Raw genomic sequence first — 18346 nt, forward strand, 5'->3', positions numbered from 1 at the left:
TCAAGGATCTTGTACCTTTGAGCAGCCCGAGCTGCACGCTGCCTCTCATACTCCCCTCTCTGAATGTGGGCACGTTGTCGTTCTTGTCGATGACACACACTTCTACATTGAAGCTCTGACGCTGCAGTGATGCTCTGAAGGACACCTGCGGCAGACACACACACACACACACACACACACACACACTGGTTATTTAGGGGGTGGAGGTGTGGCAAAATGGGCTACGACCCTAAAATTCTCAGTTTATGGGTATTTTCCGACCCTTTTGACCAGTTAACGGCTCAACACATTTTTTCCACCAAATGGTGTCTGGTTTCCGGGGCTCCACACCCACTTCCCCACCTCTAATGACACAAGCTGTTATTCATGAGCCGCTACTCTGATTGGCCGGTAGAATTTGTGGCCACGCCCCCTTCATTGGCAGAAACAATGGCTACCACAGAGGTCAATCGGTTCTTGGCAGGGGCGGCCTTGTGCAAAATCTGGGAGAGCATGAAAATCGTGTACTCCTTTAGCAAAACCCACCTCAAGACGAGACAAAGCTTGACCTCAAAACGATCATCCGGATGGATGCAAGTAAGTTAGTGGTAAAAACAAAATGGATCGATTGGTCAAAGGCTATAAAGTGAAACAGTCATTACGAGCATTTATTCATGGGTATCACCATGTGAAACACGTATCTCTTTAAATTATATATGATGTGATGTGATGTGATGTGATGGGATGTGATAGGATGTGATAAATGATATGATATAAGGCCCTGTGATGGCCTGACGGCCTGTCCAGGGTGTCTCCCCGCCTGCCGCCCAGTGACTGCTGAGATAGGCTCCAGCATCCCCGCCACCCTGAGAGCAGGATAAGCGGCTTGGATGGATGGATGATATATGATATTAATATGATATGATTGATGTGATGTGAGGGCATATGATGCGATTCCCACCTGCAGGGAGTAGGATGGCTGTTTCTCTCTGTCCAGGGGTTTTAGTGCATACAGAAAGCCTGCATCAACCCCAAATATCCTCTCATCGTCGCCCGTTACCACCAGGTCACTGTAGTTGGCTGGGAGGCTGTGGAGCTGCAGGGAGCAAAAAAACAATTCAAAGCACATTTCTCTCTTTTTTGGTTTGTTTGTTGCTCAACAAGCGATTCCAGCACCAAGTTTACAGTTGGACGATGACTGGATTGTTGTGTTCTGCAGTCAGCGGAGAGCTCATTCCAGACAGCCCCCCCCCCCAAGCATCAGTGCCTGAAGTGGCTTAAAGACACTGATGTGATCTGCACAAGTGGGGTGACCGGACGTCACTCGTCTCCGACTCGAGGGGCAGACGGCAGATATTCATGTTTATATGTTAATATGTAAAGACCATAAAGGTCACAGAGGGGTTATTTTTCTAATTTCTTTTCTAACCTGTAACCTTTATTTTCTCTGATATTTACCCTGAAAAGTCACCTGTGCAGGTGTAATGAAACCACATTACTGTGTGGTGGCCTGTTGACTGGAGAGCTATGGACAATAACACAACACATCTCAAGTGTCCCCGCGAGCTCCATCTTCCATACAGCCTTGCAAATTAAATCAGTCAATCAAACTTTATTTATATAGCCAGTTTCATACATTGTGCTCTATGGATAAAGTTTTGATTGATTTTTTCAGTGCTCTCCAGAAGGTAACTTCCATAAGCAGCCTCTGGGGTTTGAAGTGTTGGCATGTGTTGAAATAGGGGTGCCATAAATCAAGAATGCAGAAGTCCCCAAAAGTCCATGAACTGTTTCACAACAGCGGGTTCGAGGCTTGTTATTCACAGAAGAATAACAGCCAAACAAACAGAATGGCTGTTCTTTGTCAGGTCCTTCCATCCGCAGACACAGCCAGTTGTCTCTGGAGGGATGCCTGACCAAGCCGGAGGTAACGCGGGGACTCGAACCGGCGACCCCCTGGTTGAGTAAGCGACAGAATAGACCGCTACGCTACCCAGACGCCTCAGAAGTTGTTTTTTTAAATTGTTTTTGGTATCTGGGTTTTATACTCTGCAGTAATCCAACATGTGCTACCAAAGTCAGGCCCGTCCTCAGAGAGGCCTTGTGAAATGTCTGCCGTGGCGTCGCACACCGACCGCCGTGCTGCTCGAGGGCAGGGCAGATACGGACGGCGGGAAATGAGAAACAACGGTACTGACTTCAGAAGAGTGCTTTGGCAAGACTCGGCGGCTTACCTTGGAAAGGTACCAGGGGAAAATGCCGTTGTAATTTTCAGGGACGCCTATTTTGACATTTGCCCCGGAGCACGGAACCAACGCAGGAAGAGCCACCAACTGTGAAATGAGACATTGCAGTTCAGTCACGCTGCCAGTGCACCGCTCCTTTCTTATTTCTGCAAAGGCGCAAATGCAAAACGTGTAGGTGGAGGAAAACAAAGCGGGGTATCTTACGGCGAAGGCCACGATGACATGGGGTTTCGCTCTGTTGCCCTCCATGGGTGCCTGCGAAAGTAAGAGAGTCACCACGTTTCCAGCCAACTCACTCCCGGCCTGCCGGCCGACGGAGTCTCAGACTTGTTACTGATTCACCGCCCTTGCTTGCTTTCATTCATTCAGGCTGCAGGAGGTTGTGTTAATATCTGGCAGCCCACGCCGGGCCGGCCAGTCAGGCACACGGCTATTTGATGCCATGCCTGGCTAGAAAACAGGCATTTTAATGACACCGCAGAGCAACAAACCTTGGCTCTTACGCGAAGGGGGGCGAGAATGGGACCGGTGACACCGAAGGCCTCTTTCGCACCGCTTTAAAAACACCAGGCACATCCATATAGAGGAGAGTATGAACCGCGCTGAGCTCATCTCAGTAATTGATGCTCGGAAACACATTTGCATACAACTATTTAAAGTGCACCGCATATAGGATGAAAGGGGGATAAATAATTAATACTAGGAGCCAGTGTAAACAAACGGGGAGTAAATGGGCTGCCACTTCAGCGCAGTTTCTCTGCAAAAATAAGAAGAAGACACACGTACTTCCCAAGCTATTTAGTGTTTTAAGCCTCATAATGCACATTTAAAGAAAGACTATTAAGACTTGTTATGGGGAAGTTTTTCACTCAGCAGGAAGAGAAATCTTGAAACAAGATACTTAATTTGAGATAATCTCTCTGTTTTTGAAGAATACACATCTTGAAACAAGCCTTATAATCGTGGAAACAGTGCACTTCCCTGAAACGAGCAACGTTACGCGTCTCTGCCGCCGGGGTGAAGAAACTTTACCGTAAATATCTGGAAATAAGCGACGCCAGACTCCAAACAGGAGAACACAACCAAGGGCAGATACGCATCCCACCTGACGATGGCTCCAATAATAAATAGCAATAATGAGCTAAAAATGAAATCAACCGGACGAACACCGGTTTGGAACGGAGAGCATCTTACCCTGTTGCGCTGTCCTCCTGAGAGGCGTGAGAAGGTGTGAGAAGAAGGTGTGAGAAGAAGGCGTGAGAAGGCGTGAGAAGAGCCGCGCTTGTGTGGAACAAAATGCGTCCTTGCGCGCCTGCGGCGGATTAATGGTTAACGCTCGCAGATAGCCGCGCTTAACGACCCGCTTCCCTTCCTGTGAAGCTGGCGGCGGCGGCCGAGGTTCCGGTCCAGCGGCCCGGATGAATATTCACGAGGACCGTAGGCCTACTTTGTATTCCGTTGCTTTTTCTTTTCTTTTTCTTTTCTTTTTTTTTTGCTCTCTAGAAAATGATAACCCAAGAGACAGACTGGGTTTGATTGGATGTTTTATTGGAAAAAAAACATGGGGGGGAGCATAGGGGGGGGGTCATATGTAAACAACAATAACAAAAAAAAATCAAAAATAACAAACGTCAAAAGATCAACATCATTTATTGCTTTTACTCGCTCATTCACAACCTTGGCTGAATGTAAAGGAACAGCACAGAATAAGAGACCCCCTACTTCCGGTCCGCGGGCTAGTCCTTTGGCGTCCTGGCCTGAGTACGAACCTGCGTACTGCATTTCAAGTAAACGTGACTCCAGAAGACCCCCCTCCCCCCCCAAATTACGAGATCCCTTCGTGGTGCTTCTCCGGACGGTGAGATGTGTGTGTGTGTGTGTGTGGGGGGGGGGGGGGTCATTCAGCATCCCCCCCCCGGGCCTCCTTATATGTACACAGACGCCCCCCCAGAGAGGAGCAGAGAGATAACCCGGCGGCGAGGCGGTATTTACAACTCAGTAAATGGGGGAGTCACCATGCATACTTCACGTGTAACGACAGCCACGAGTTTAAGGCAGACAAGTAAAATAGTTTTTTTTTTTTTTTAAAAAAAACGAAATGTTTTACTCTGAAAAGCGTCATGCACATGATCACCGTCACCGCGACATGACCGGAACAAGACCAGCCACGCTGCACTAACTGGATCCTCTGTCGTTTGGCTTCTAAAAAATAAAAAATATATTGCATTTCTGTACATCTCTATAAGTCTCTTTTAGGGTTAGTGTTAAAACACACACAGCTTCTGGTCTTCAGAGGCCAAAGGAAAGAACGGGGAGTCCTTCCGCTTTCGCCGTCCTCCTCCTCCTCCTCCTCCTCCTCAGAGAACCGACAGGTCGTGGCAGGACTTGGACTTCTGCCGGAAGGCCATCTTCTTGTTCTTGCGCGCGACCATGCGACCCAGGAAGCGCTTGGCTTTCTTGCCGATGCTCTCGCGGCGCTTGCAGTTGGCCATGCGGCGCGCGTTCTCCTCCTTGCTGTCTCTCCTCAGCCGGATCTGCCGGACGATGCCCTCGAACAGGTCCTGGACGTTGTGGTGGAGGGAGGCGGAGGTCTCGATGAACTTGCAGTCGAAGACCACGGCGCAGGCGCTGCCCTCTGCAAGACAGGACAGCACAGAACATGAATGGGGGGTCGAAGGTCGTGGCCTGAGCTGAACGTAGTCCAGGTCTGCAGACTGGACGCTCCTCTCGTGAGCTTTCGAGGCCTCGCTAAAGCCAGAACTTCACTGAGGCCCCTCCCCTCCAAAACTTGGCCCGTCAAGGGAAATGTCCCCTCAGTTAACCGATTACCAGGGGGGGAACTACCCGATTTCCCCTCGGGGATTTAACGAAGCGTTTCTGATTCTGACAAGCCGGGTGTTGAGAGGCCAGGGAGGACCTTTACCATTCATCTCCCAGACTATAGCGAGGTCTAGCTGTCGGATCCGAGCATAAAATGTTGAGCTAGTTCGAACCCCAGACTCGCTCTTTTAAACCCCGGATCAGCAGGAGCTGGGCTCAAAGGCCTACCCGTCACCCATGCACTGAGGCACCCGAACCTACAACCGAAAATATCAGGGACTCACCATCAACAGACACCTCTCTGGATCGCACCAAGTCGCTCTTGTTGCCCACCAGGATTATGGGAATATTCTCCGACTGCCTCGCCCGGCGCAGCTGTATACGCAGCTCCGACGCCTTCTCGAAGCTCGATTTGTCCGTGACCGAGTAGACGATGATGTAGGCGTCTCCCATCCTCATGCACTGCTCCTTCAGCCACTGGCTGTTATCCTGAGGGACAAGCGGGGATGGAGGTTAGCGACACGCGCGGCCTCGGCTGATCGGGCTACAGCCAGACCAACTCTCCAGCCTCGAACTGTGAACACCTTTGGACGCAGCCCACTTCATTCTCACCTGTTCCCAGATGTCGTACAGTAAAATGGACGCCTCCTCTTCATCCACCGAAATAGTTCTGTCATATGTGTTTCCTGTGGGGGGGGGGGGGACAAAATTAAGTCGTTATATACACAGAGAAGGAGGGATGCAGGAATCCTGCAAAGCCTTTATCAGACTCCTCAAGTATATCATTCAGTTTCTTCAAACTTGTGTTTTCATCGTTGTCCTTTTCTTGTATTGGGGGGGGGGGGCAAATCCAATATAGCCGATACGATAGTTAATAAACTACACAATATGTCGTCCTTGTTTGTTTCGTATCTACAGTATGCCCATGCATGTCTATGTGACAGCTGCGGCCCCCTGAGAGCGCTAATGGCCCATCCATCAGCCATCCGGATGGGAACACAAGCAATCGATGTGTGCGCACACTCTCGCGTGCACCGCTGGGGTAATAAGCCTCCCCCCTTTTTCATTAAGCCCTCAGTTAAGCTTGATCAGTATGCAGAGAGATGATAATGGGAAATCTGATTTCTATTACGACCTCTGCATCGTCCAGCGCCCTGCCGATTAACCTCGGCACTCAGACTCGTCTAAAGGGGGGGGGGATGAGGAGGTGGGGGGGGGCACTATGGGAAACAAGACCTGCCTTGTCTTGAGGTGAATTTTGCTACAGGAGAATACGAGTTTCGTACTTTCACAGCATTTAAATAACAGCCCCCATTAGACGAGGCCATCGAGAGTTGCCCCTCGGAGGGACGTCGCACAGCAACAAGAAAGCCCGGATCGTGCGTAAGGCCGCCCCTGCCAAAAACCAATTAGCCTCTGTGTTCGGGCAGCCATGGTTTCTGTCAAAGAAGGGGGGCGTGGCCACAGAGCACAAAGTCTACCAGCTAATCGGTGTAGCGGCTCGTGAATAACGCGGCTTGTGACATTAGAGGTGGTGGTGGGGGGGGGGGGTTGGGGTGGGGCGTGGATCCCTAGAAACCGGACACCATCTGGTACTGCTGTTAACCCCAATTGGTCAAAAAGGTCGGAAGATACCCATAAACTGGATGTTTGTGTTGTAGCCCATTTTGCCACACCTCCACCCCTACAATAACCAGCGCGCGCGTGTGTGTGTGTGTGTGTGGTGGTGGTGGGTGGTGGTGGGGGGGGTGTTGGCTGTGAGTCACCGCCGGGACGTACCTGCATCGTCGCAGTCGTGAGCATCCTCGACTCCCCCGAAAATGCGCGCCAGGCTGGACTTGCCCACGCCGTGCTCCCCCAGCAGCACCACCTTGTACACCTGGCCGTCCGCGTCGCTGCCGGACGAGATGACGGAGTCGGAGGAGTCCGACACGCAGCCGTCCCTCCGCGGCTCGCCCACGGAGTAGGAGGTGCAGTGCAGCAGGTTGGACAGGCCGTCCGTTTGGCACGGCGGCGTGGCGGCGCGCAGGTCTCGGTCGTCCACGGGCATGCTCCTCCGGTGCAGGTTCGTCAGCTGCACGGGGAAGGGCATGCTCCCTCTCCGCTTGTCCATGTTCCTCAGCTTGTCCCCCTTGTTCAGAGTCATGCCGGCGGTCCGGTCTGGGAGCAAACGCGCCATCCGTTATGACCAAATATTTTTAGCAAGTTAAAAGTTTGCTCCTTGGGCTAATCATTAGAATGGAGGGGGTGGGGTGGGGTGAAACAACAACACACAACTGTATAAATAAAGAAGTACAAGTCCGGGTTGAGAGGCTGAGGAACTTACTGCGTGTGCCGTTGTCTATAGCGCGGTGCCGGAGCAGGAAACCCAGTAATAATCCTCCGCTCGTCCTCGCGCTCGGCCCTCCGGAGTGAAGCTCGGGTTGACACCGCGCTGACCGCGCGCCGTATTTATGGAGGACGGGGGAGTGACGTCAGGAGGGATTCGCCCCGGAGAGCCGCGTCTCCGCTTATTATAGTAGTGCGTAACGGTCGCATCACGGAGCGGGTGGAGGGATATGACTCTCGTCTGTGCGGGCGGTGCAGGAATCTCCCCTTCCGCCGTGCCAAACGGAGCGGCTTTCTGTCAGAGGAGGCTCGCTGGGTGCCGGTAGAAGCGCCGTCACCCATCAGCGCCGTCACCATCAGCACCGTCTTCATCAGCACCAGCTAATTACGTGCCGTGCGGCACGAGCGCCGCCTCACACTGTGGGCTCCATTGAGGGGATGCAGAGAGAGAGAGAGAGGAGTTTAAAGTTAATATAGTTTTCTTATGTATTGTGTTTTTACTTCTGTATTAATTGTTCGTTTGTTTGCCTGCCCAGGGGCTGCAGATGCAAATTAGCTGCCAGCTAACTCTGGTGCAGTTGTAAAATTGTGCGTTGCCCCTGTCAAATAAACGATAAACTAACTAACTAATGAGAATGCCTATAAATGTGTAGACTTTTAATAATGTCGCCTTGCTGCAAGTTACAATGAACTGCTTTTTTTTTCTAGGTGTATATTTGTGCAGAAAGAGATTACTGATGCAAAGCACGTTTTACATTTTGTTATATTGAAAATTTAAATAAAGAAAATTCAGAAAAAATTGTAAATAAATTGTTGGTGGTGTTTTTGTTTCGGTGACTTTTTTGCAAGAACAATAAAACAAGCCTGTTGTTTCTTTGCGGCGTCTTCTTGTGTTTCTTTTACATATTTTTTTGCTTCTTACACGTCGGTGTGTAGTATCTCGTGGTTTTGTTTTGTCTCCCCTGCACACAAAGCCGCTGCAGAAGACGGTTTCTACTGGAGTACGTGAGTTTGGACAGTTCCGCCAAACAAGGTGTATGAGAAACTTGTGTGTTCCCGCCCCCTTGCGGCTAAATGTGTGTAGTGCAGGCTTGAGCCACTCATGCGTTCCGTTCCAAGTCCGAGGTCGGAATTTCCCAGCTGGAATTTACAGAAATTTCCCGACATCCCAAGCGTTCCAGGTGCACGAGTCACGACGCCAAATGTAAACAACAAAACATGGCTGACCATGACAAACTGGGGTTTTTATTGGCAAATCATAAACAAGTGAATGGTCAGTAGTGCAGCCTCCTTGCATATATACATGAAACAGAGGAGTCACTCTTGCACAGAGAAGATAACTTTCACAGATTGTTTACCATAACCAGCTACTTGATAACATTGTTGGACATGTTGTGACATCAGTTTACATGCAGAACAGGTTTTACTATATGATAGTATGCATTATTATCATTAAATACAGGCCAATATGCTGTAGCGAAGGGGCTGCTACCCCGTTAGAATTGTGCCCTCCTGTTTTACCCATCAGGCACTGCGTTCAGATTGTTAGCGATGTTATTAAATGTTGCAAGTGTTTTATGTGGTTTTATGCGTTTATGCGATTACAATTTGGGGTGGTGTAATTGCAGTTGTCGTTCTGTTGTGTAACTTTGGTGTTTCCCGCGGTGCGGGAGATACGGGTTCGCGTCCCGGCTGCGGCGGTTCCTGTGGCTGCCCCCCCGAATTCGCTACAACACTTGACGTTGCCTTAGTTGATGGTTTACCATTAGCACTGGGTGCCGCCATTGTTGTGTGACGTCAGAGGACTGCTTCTCCATGAAGTCGGGATTTGCCCCGAGTTTCCAAGAAGGACCTCCGACGTTAAGTGGCGGTCCATTTGACTTTTTCAGGAGGTCGGAAACCTCGACTTCCGAGTTGTCCGGAACGCAGCATTAGAGCTCGCGTCTAGACGCATGCGCACTTGATTAAGCACAATGGCGCGCGCGGTCACACATGCGCAACATAAACGTTGGCGAATATTCGCCTCCCGGTAACTTCCATTCTCATGTACACGCATAATTTCACCCCACATCCACCGCCCCCCCCCCCAAATCTGGAACAACAGATATGTGCTTGGTAATGGTAAATCTCTCTACTTACAACATTGGATGGATAAAAATATCTGGTCAGTAACCCATCTAATTAACGATCAGGGATGCTGGCTGTCTTATGGAAACTCCTGCTCGAATTATGACGTAGTCTGCACACGTGCTCAGTTTGATGGAGTAATCAAAACGATCCCTGCATCAGTTAGAATTAGTCCAAAATATAGAGACACGGTCAGGTGTGATAAATCCACCTGTGCTTCATTTTAATGGCCATGATTTGCTAGCTGAGGAAACCTCAAACAAATTGATACGTAACCACCTAAACAACATACTGTAGCGAAGTTGCTACCCCGCCAGAATTGTGCCAATTGTCCTGTTTTACCCATCAGGCACTGCGTGCAGATTGTCAGTTGTTATTAAATGTTTTGTAAGTGTTTTATGTGATTACTATTTGTTGTGGTGTAATTGTAGTTGTCATTCTGTTGTGTTGTGTAACCTTGGAACTGAAACCCTGAACAACTTTGTTGTTCGAGTAGATGACGCACATGTATTGTGTCACATTTCTGTAAGTTCTTGTTTCTGTGTGAGTTCAATAAAGGGGCTGCAAAGTTACCTTTGTCGTTGCTTCTACGTTCGCCACAATACTGTTGCCAATTATACAGCTGTTTTGCAACTCAGATATTAAGAAATGGAGAACTAACTATATCACTTATCCTGTAAGCCCCAAGACAGAAGAAGTCAATTTTAAAATTATGAAAAATATTTATCCACCCAATGAGCTGTTAAGTATTGATCATAACAGCTGCAGCTTCTGTGATGCAGAAATTGAAACTACTGTAAACTACTAATAAGACACATTAGTCCCTAGCTAACGGGTCTGACCCTTTAGCCGAGCGGTTAGTGATGTCGCCTTGTGGTGCAGTACAGCCAGTATCGACTCCCGCACCGGGCAAGAAAATAACCGGTTACACAAATATTACTTGCACACCGATGTTCTTCCGCCGGAATTGTCTGTGGAACTATGACAACATGCACCGGTCAGGTTAAAGATCCCGCCTGGAGGGGTAACCAATCTCTATTTGTCATCAGTCATTGTACAAAATAACCAGATCTTCATATTGTCACCATAGACGTAAAATCAGGTCATATATATATATATATATATATATATATATATATATATATATATATATATATACACTACTGTTCAAAAGTTTGGGATCACCCAAACAATTTTGTGTTTTCCATGAAAAGTCACACTTATTCACCACCATATGTTGTGAAATGAATAGAAAATAGAGTCAAGACATTGACAAGGTTAGAAATAATGATTTGTATTTGAAATAAGATTTTTTTTACATCAAACTTTGCTTTCGTCAAAGAATCCTCCATTTGCAGCAATTACAGCATTGCAGACCTTTGGCATTCTAGCTGTTAATTTGTTGAGGTAATCTGGAGAAATTGCACCCCACGCTTCCAGAAGCAGCTCCCACAAGTTGGATTGGTTGGATGGGCACTTCTTGCGTACCATACGGTCAAGCTGCTCCCACAACAGCTCAATGGGGTTCAGATCTGGTGACTGCGCTGGCCACTCCATTACCGATAGAATACCAGCTGCCTGCTTCTGCTCTAAATAGTTCTTGCACAATTTGGAGGTGTGTTTAGGGTCATTGTCCTGTTGTAGGATGAAATTGGCTCCAATCAAGCGCTGTCCACTGGGTATGGCATGGCGTTGCAAAATGGAGTGATAGCCTTCCTTATTCAGAATCCCTTTTACCCTGTACAAATCTCCCACCTTACCAGCACCAAAGCAACCCCAGACCATCACATTACCTCCACCATGCTTAACAGATGGCGTCAGGCATTCTTCCAGCATCTTTTCATTTGTTCTGCGTCTCACAAACGTTCTTCTTTGTGATCCAAACACCTCAAACTTGGATTCATCCATCCACAACACTTTTTTCCAGTCTTCCTCTGTCCAATGTCTGTGTTCTTTTGCCCATCTTAATCTTTTTCTTTTATTGGTCAGTCTCAGATATGGCTCTTTCTTTGCCACTCTGCCCTGAAGCCCAGAATCCCGCAGCCGCCTCTTCACTGTAGATGTTGACACTGGTGTTTTGCGGGTACTATTTAATGAAGATGCCAGTTGGGGACCTGTGAGGCGTCTGTTTCTCAAACTAGAGACTCTAATGTACTTATCTTCTTGCTCAGTTGTGCAACGCGGCCTCCCACTTCTTTTTCTACTCTGGTTAGAGCCTGTTTGTGCTGTCCTCTGAAGGGAGTAGTACACACCGGTGTAGGAAATCTTCAATTTCTTAGCAATTTCTCGCATGGAATAGCCTTCATTTCTAAGAACAAGAATAGACTGTCGAGTTTCAGATGAAAGTTCTCTTTTCTGGCCATTTTGAGCGTTTAATTGACCCCACAAATGTGATGCTCCAGAAACTCAATCTGCTCAAAGGAAGGTCAGTTTTGTAGCTTCTGTAACGAGCTAAACTGTTTTCAGATGTGTGAACATGATTGCACAAGGGTTTTCTAATCATCAATTAGCCTTCTGAGCCAATGAGCAAACACATTGTACCATTAGAACACTGGAGTGATAGTTGCTTGAAATGGGCCTCTATACACCTATGTAGATATTGCACCAAAAACCAGACATTTGCAGCTAGAATAGTCATTTACCACATTAGCAATGTATAGAGTGTATTTCTTTAAAGTTAAGACTAGTTTAAAGTTATCTTCATTGAACAGTACAGTGCTTTTCCTTCAAAAATATGGACATTTCAATGTGATCCCAAACTTTTGAACGGTAGTGTATATATATATATATATATATATATATATATATATATTTTTTTTTTTTTTTACATGATGATGCTGGTCGCGTGGCTTGGGTCCCGGACTGCTCCGTTGGCACGTGGACACTGCTTGGCATCCTGTGCATCATGTCCTTCATAAATGTTATGTCCATTATAGTTCTGTTATCCTCTTTCAGTGTTGTATTATGTAAATTGCGTGAACACATCATCCACTGCACGCTGTCCGTCTTGGGAGAGAGAGCCCTCCTCTGTTGCTCTCCCTGAGGTTTCTCCCTATTTTTTTCTCCCTGTTAAAGGTTTTTTTTTAGGGAGTTGATCCTTATCCGATGAGAGGGTCTAAGGACAGGATGTCGTGTTGCTGTTAAGCCCACTGAGGCAAATTTGTAATTTGTGATATTGGGCTATACAAATACAATTGATTTGATTTGATTTTTATTTGATATGCATATATATATGCACTATTGCACTTTATCACCTCTTATTTCGCCTGTATAAGTAAATCCTTGTGTATATATCTGAAGATTGTTGTGTTGTAGCGTTGTTATTCAATGTGAAGTATACAGAGAGAAAAACAAAACTGGAGTTAGATTCCATGTTTGTGCAAACCTACATGGCCAATAAACATGACTCTGATTAGTACCTTGCCAAGGTATGATTAAGATTCATTAATCTGTTGATTGTAAATATGCATAAACCCGTCATAAGCCCTTTTTTGTTGGCAAAAAATAAACCCCTCTTTTTATTAGTTAGCTCTGCACATACTGTTGGCCTACTTACAGTGAACATGGAACATTTATTTGAAAATGTGTATTTCATTTATTGCGATATGAGCATACATGGCTACTATACAAATCATATCTGTAGTATACATATTTCGTTGCAATTTGTCAAATTCCTGGTTCCTTTATAAAAGTGTATATATATAGAATTTGTAATATTTCCTTTATATACAATATCCTTTCCTTTATGTTCAATATCACTGAAAAACCTTATTTACTCTACTTTTTATATGACTTTTGATTATCTTTTACCATAGCTCTACCCAATATTTTCCTTTAGCCTAAACTTTAATTCAGAATGATCCATGGGAGCAACGTGCAATGCTAAATTCCTGCTAAAATAAGGGGGGGGTCAAAGTTCAAGGAGGCTTTTGCCTCACAGACTTTCATTTTCCAAGACAGGAAGAGGCTAATAAATACCCCCACCGTGGGCATATTAAAAGCCTGTGCAGCAGGGGGCGACTGTGACGCGAGTGTTTCCCTGAAGCGCGAGCTCCTGAGCAGCTCGCCCCCGGTATGCGTTACAGCTGCGCGGCGCATCAGCAACCTCGCGCACTCACAGCGAGAGGCATGGCGCGCGCAGCGTGAGAACTCTCAGCGTTGCTTTGACGAAGGCTAAGAATAGGCAATATTTCCACGTCTGCTTCCAAAACACACACTGGCCCGCCAAAAACAAGGTTATTCATATATTATTAAGACTATAATTGCACGTATTCCCCCCCCCCGCATAGTGATGAAGTGATTTGTATAAATAGACATTTAGTGCAATTGATCATAACTCGTGTGTATTAACTATTAATTTTATGCCACATTTGACCTCCTTAACACGGCAACACAATTTGCATATGGAGCTTTCATCAATATTTGACACGCCTCCACAAATGAGTGCAATAACTACGTAATTACGGGATCGCGCTTTCGCTGCCTTTTTGTCCATTACAACCTTCCGTCCGAAGCCGTCGCCGGACACATGACTACGCGCTTGCGCACTTCACTTCTCCCACTTCACTTCTCTGCTCCGCACAAAGCAATTTACGGGTCGCCGAGTCGTCGAGTCCGCCCTTCCTTAAACGTCACTTCCTGTGCGCTGCTCATTTTGACCTAGCTCCCCTCGCCCAGCAAGGTTAGCCAGCCCAGCGGCGGCCGAATGAAGTCAAGTCAACCGGTGTTTTGTCCTCTCTGCCCCTTCCAGACCTCGGAGAACCGACCCAGAGTCGCTCGCTGCTTCGCTTGACCTGATCGACGTGCCCGCTCGACATGTACTCTTGCGCCAAGTTCGTCTCCACGCCCTCGCTCGTGAGTTCGCATGAATGAAAGCGGTTCTGTACGAGCCCGTCAAACGGGCCCGCTCGCCGCGTCTGATGGCGTGCGAGTCCGCCGGTGTTGGGTAGCGTTCGAGGTCTACCCCAAGTAGACCCATCATTTACTTGGGCTTCTTAATTCACCCTCTGGTAAAGCTGCCAAATGTCAGGGTTTTCTCCCTCATTGCATTGCTCTCTGGTTCAGACTGTGAGCATAATGATACGAGTAACATGCCTGTCAGGAAATCTCTTGTGCAAAGTAAACGCAGTCATTTGCAAATGTGCAAACACGTCTGTTTAACACACCTCCCAAAGAGACAAAAGCCTGCACGTTTCCATCACACATTGTGTGTCATTTCTTTGCACAGGTCCGTGCAGGGTCTCGGGCTTTGTGCAGACCTCTCTCAGCAGCGGTTGTGACAGGACCAGATGCCAGGAGAGTGGAGGTTAGTGACTACCAGTTACCGTTAATTGAGAGGAGCCAGTCGCACAAGATGACTATCAATTTTGCTTTCTTTACTGTACGTCTTTTGTGTCTTACTCAGTGTATGTCTCTCATGGTACCAATAATTTAAGATTTACCTTTCCCACTGCGTTGTAGTCTTGATAGAAGGGGTTTCTCGTACAATAAGTGGACTACACTGTTACGCCACATTATTTCATGTGCACACATATCTGCCTACAGTAGGCGTGCTTGATATTTGAGCTCTCAAAAAACTGTTGACAGTAATTTCATTCAACAATGACAAAACAGTGTAATTCAATACCAACTTTACGCTGGCTGCAGTTCTGGTCAGGATTTAGTAAAACAAAACCATTTGTGTAAGAAGTAAATTGATGTGACATCTTAGTGATGACTGTGGATTCATTGATAGCAAAAAAGTACCTCAGGATTATGGTCAGTGTTGTTTCAACCAGGCCATGTATATGTAATGGGATAAGGAATGGTTGCTGTGACGTAATGGCACTAATGCCAGACGAGAACCTAAAAATATCCTTTTCTCCAGGTACTGGAGTTGGACACTAGAGGGAGCACAAAAAAGTCAATCTTCATTGGATGTGTGAGATACGTAGAGACTGCAGAATAATAAATAATAATAATAAATAATTCCCCATTAGCCGAACCGCTTATCCTGCTCTCAGGGTTGTGGGGATGCTGGAGCCTAAACTTTATTTATATCGCACCTTTCTAAACAGCGTTACAAGGTGGCATGTTTATTGACTCTCAGATAAAACATGATTGAGCGTAGATTTCCCTGACAAACAACTGTTGCATCAAATGATTTACAGAAAATTGTGATTAGCTGTCATCATAAATGGCTTAGGGGTACAAATGAGTCACATTTTACTCACATTGATTTTGTTTTTGCGGATTTCAGAAATACAAGTAGATTCGTCATAGTTCTTTTTACCTCATTGTATCCTGTGCTGAGGCTGTAAATGGTGAAAAATGTTTTGTTTTGTTTGGGTTTTTTTACAATGTGGCTATTTCTCATGCACATGTCTTTTAAAAGTATAATCCTGAATATTTACACACAAACAAAATGTGCTCTGATTCTCTTTTAACTGCAGTCATAATTAAGACAACACCTAATCCAACAATATCCAAATCATGAAAAAAATGAATATTTGCTAATTGTAATGCTAACCATCTTTTCCATTTACACCTTCTCAGTCAGAATAAAGCAGATGGTGTGAGTTTGGAGCAGAGCAACGTTGTTATGGATAACGAACAGATGTGGCAGATCAAGCTTGTAGGACACCTTTACCAAGCGATAGTACACTATGGTTAACACTTGGGTTCAGCCATGTGTTTTGTTTTTGTTTGTTTGGTGGTGAGGAAGGGGCTGAACATCACTGGTGACTTTTATTCTGAATTCATCTGTGGGATTCGGACTGCTCAAACCCCACCACAGTTACCAGCATCACCATGGGTGTCAGTAGATTAAGCAAAATTGATCATTTTAAGGATTGTAGCTTTAAGATCAGATCTCCTCAGGGTGGAAGGTTGACATATTCAGCTGTTAATTTATGCATGTCATCAAGCAGTTTTTTTCTCTTCTTTACCATACAGGAAATCTTTATTCAGTGCAGCTATTGTAACCTATGATTTGGTTCATACTAATTTAAATAATTAATTTGCACAGGGTACTTCAGTCCTGCTGCCACAAAGTATTGTGGCATCCCAGCAGCAAATGGTACTGCGGGGATTCCAGACGAGTGCTGTGAGCCGTGACATTGACACTGCTGCCAAATTCATTGGCGCAGGTGCCGCCACTGTAGGAGTGGCTGGATCAGGAGCCGGCATTGGAACAGTGTTCGGTAGCCTTATCATTGGATATGCCAGGTAAATAGAAATCATCATATATCATGTTAGGACATGCATGATAAAAACAGGGTTTAGGGGAAAATGCACACCTGGATTAAGGAACCGCTGGTCTGCAGAAATGTTAGCGTATAAGCAAAGGAGCTGCCACACGCTCGTAACTCAGACGCACTTATTTATTTAGTTAAATAATTTGGGTTGTTGGAGAGTTGATCGGGCATGGAAAATACAGAAGTCAGCTCACTGTAATATCCTGGGTGTCCTGGGTGTCTTCCTTATTTACATTGACCCTCCTTTTCTCTTTCTGTTCATGTAGGAACCCATCACTGAAGCAGCAGCTGTTCTCCTATGCCATCTTGGGATTTGCTCTGTCTGAAGCCATGGGTCTCTTTTGTCTTATGGTTGCTTTCCTCATTCTGTTCGCCATGTAACGGGTTTGATGTTTAGTTGTTCAGAAGTGCAAAACAATGTTCAACAAAGCTGACAGTTTGCAGTTCCCATGAAAGGCTGACTGGGATGCTGATTCTCTGTAATGGGTATTTCTTAGGCGATTGTGAACCCACTGATGTGACTGTATGAAACTTTATCGGCAAACTGTTCATTATGTTATTAACGGTGGTTTGGGTATGGCATCTTATACCTCTTAGAACATTTTGTTCACAATGAGGGCAGGGAACCAGTAACAATCAAAATAAAATAAATTAATTCATACATCTGAAGGTGTTTGCGTGGTGGTTCAATTTATGATCTGGTTAACTCAGAATTCTGAGTTTAAAGCAAAAGCAGCTGGGTAAGTTAGACGGTTAAATCAATGAAAGGAGACTGCACACATAAAAAGAAAACTGCATCCCCTGGTGAGAGCTTGGCGCCCTGGCAGCATGAGATCATAATGCCATCCATCCATTATGCAAACTGCTTATCCTACTCAGAGTTGCGGGATGCTGGACCCTATCCCAGCAGTCACTGGGCGGCAGGCGGGGAGACACCCTGGACAGGCTGCCAGCCCATCACATAATGCACCCTACAGAAATGGTAGTTATTTACTTAATTTTTTTTTCAAATGATCGGTAAAATACTATAATGTAAGGCAGATGGTTATCATTAAAACGCATCTTTCCACGATGTCCTTTTACAAATGGCTCATCTCATCCATGATTATGGAGGATAAACCATATACTGTAAAAAGCCCATCCAGTGTTTCAACTGGTTTTAGGCAGATATAAATCAAAATGTAAATTCGTGGTATTGTAAGTAGCCGTTACAATCATGCAAAAGATTTAATAACTTGAAATTGGCTAAATGAAAAAAATAAAATCTAGATTTCCACTTTGTATTGTGTAACATAGGAAGTCAGTGATGCACATCCTGCATTTCAATGAGTATCATTGCTGCAGGTAAACCTGGGAGTAGTGGCCAATTTGCCCCACCTCAAAAAAACAAAACCCCTTAATGGCGTAATACAAGGCAAAGCAATGCAAAGTCGTCCCAGACCGACAAAAACGCCCCCCCCCACCTCCCCCCCAGAGTGCCAGTAGGCAGGACCTCAGCAGTATCACCGTCAAGGATGATTATTAAATATGCATGCCACCAACGCCTACTGGGCTGGCAATATGAATTAAATATATATTTGTCATTATCACGAGTAGCCGTGAAAAGCAGAA

The 18346-nt window shown here is 46.1% G+C and overlaps 3 protein-coding genes across 4 annotated transcripts in view; 1 reads left to right on the top strand and 2 right to left on the bottom strand.

Annotated features, from left to right (window-relative positions):
• cdh16 (cadherin 16, KSP-cadherin) overlaps positions 1-3428 on the bottom strand; it is a 60968-nt gene extending 57540 nt beyond the window's left edge. Inside the window, exons 1-5 of the mRNA XM_056279134.1 lie at positions 3420-3428; positions 2430-2480; positions 2214-2312; positions 941-1075; positions 16-145 (exon numbers count right to left, since the gene is read on the bottom strand). Coding sequence (XP_056135109.1) covers positions 16-145; positions 941-1075; positions 2214-2312; positions 2430-2474 — 409 coding nt within the window. The 5' untranslated portion in view covers positions 2475-2480; positions 3420-3428. The remainder of the gene's footprint in view (positions 1-15; positions 146-940; positions 1076-2213; positions 2313-2429; positions 2481-3419) is intronic.
• A 330-nt stretch (positions 3429-3758) lies between these two features.
• On the bottom strand, positions 3759-7518 carry rrad (Ras-related associated with diabetes). 2 transcript variants are annotated; one of them, XM_056278476.1, is made up of 5 exons: positions 7372-7518; positions 6825-7205; positions 5658-5731; positions 5330-5534; positions 3759-4860 (listed from the first exon to the last, which is right to left on the bottom strand). In XM_056278476.1, exons 2-5 carry the CDS (start codon positions 7189-7191, stop codon positions 4583-4585), a joined length of 924 nt encoding a protein of 307 aa, XP_056134451.1. In that variant the 5' UTR covers positions 7192-7205; positions 7372-7518; the 3' UTR covers positions 3759-4582. The 2 variants fall into 2 exon arrangements, with proteins under 2 accessions (XP_056134451.1, XP_056134450.1); XM_056278475.1 differs by having other exon boundaries at positions 6825-7271; positions 7372-7506.
• Positions 7519-14122: 6604 nt separating this feature from the next.
• LOC130111367 (ATP synthase F(0) complex subunit C3, mitochondrial-like) lies at positions 14123-17403 on the top strand. The gene is made up of 4 exons (XM_056278535.1): positions 14123-14354; positions 14728-14805; positions 16507-16706; positions 17002-17403. The coding sequence occupies exons 1-4, from the start codon at positions 14316-14318 to the stop codon at positions 17114-17116; spliced, it is 432 nt and encodes a 143-aa protein (XP_056134510.1). The 5' UTR covers positions 14123-14315; the 3' UTR covers positions 17117-17403.
• Positions 17404-18346: the final 943 nt, after the last annotated feature.

Source organism: Lampris incognitus, chromosome 4 (genome assembly GCF_029633865.1).
Source record: "Lampris incognitus isolate fLamInc1 chromosome 4, fLamInc1.hap2, whole genome shotgun sequence".
Lineage (NCBI taxonomy): Eukaryota > Metazoa > Chordata > Actinopteri > Lampriformes > Lampridae > Lampris > Lampris incognitus.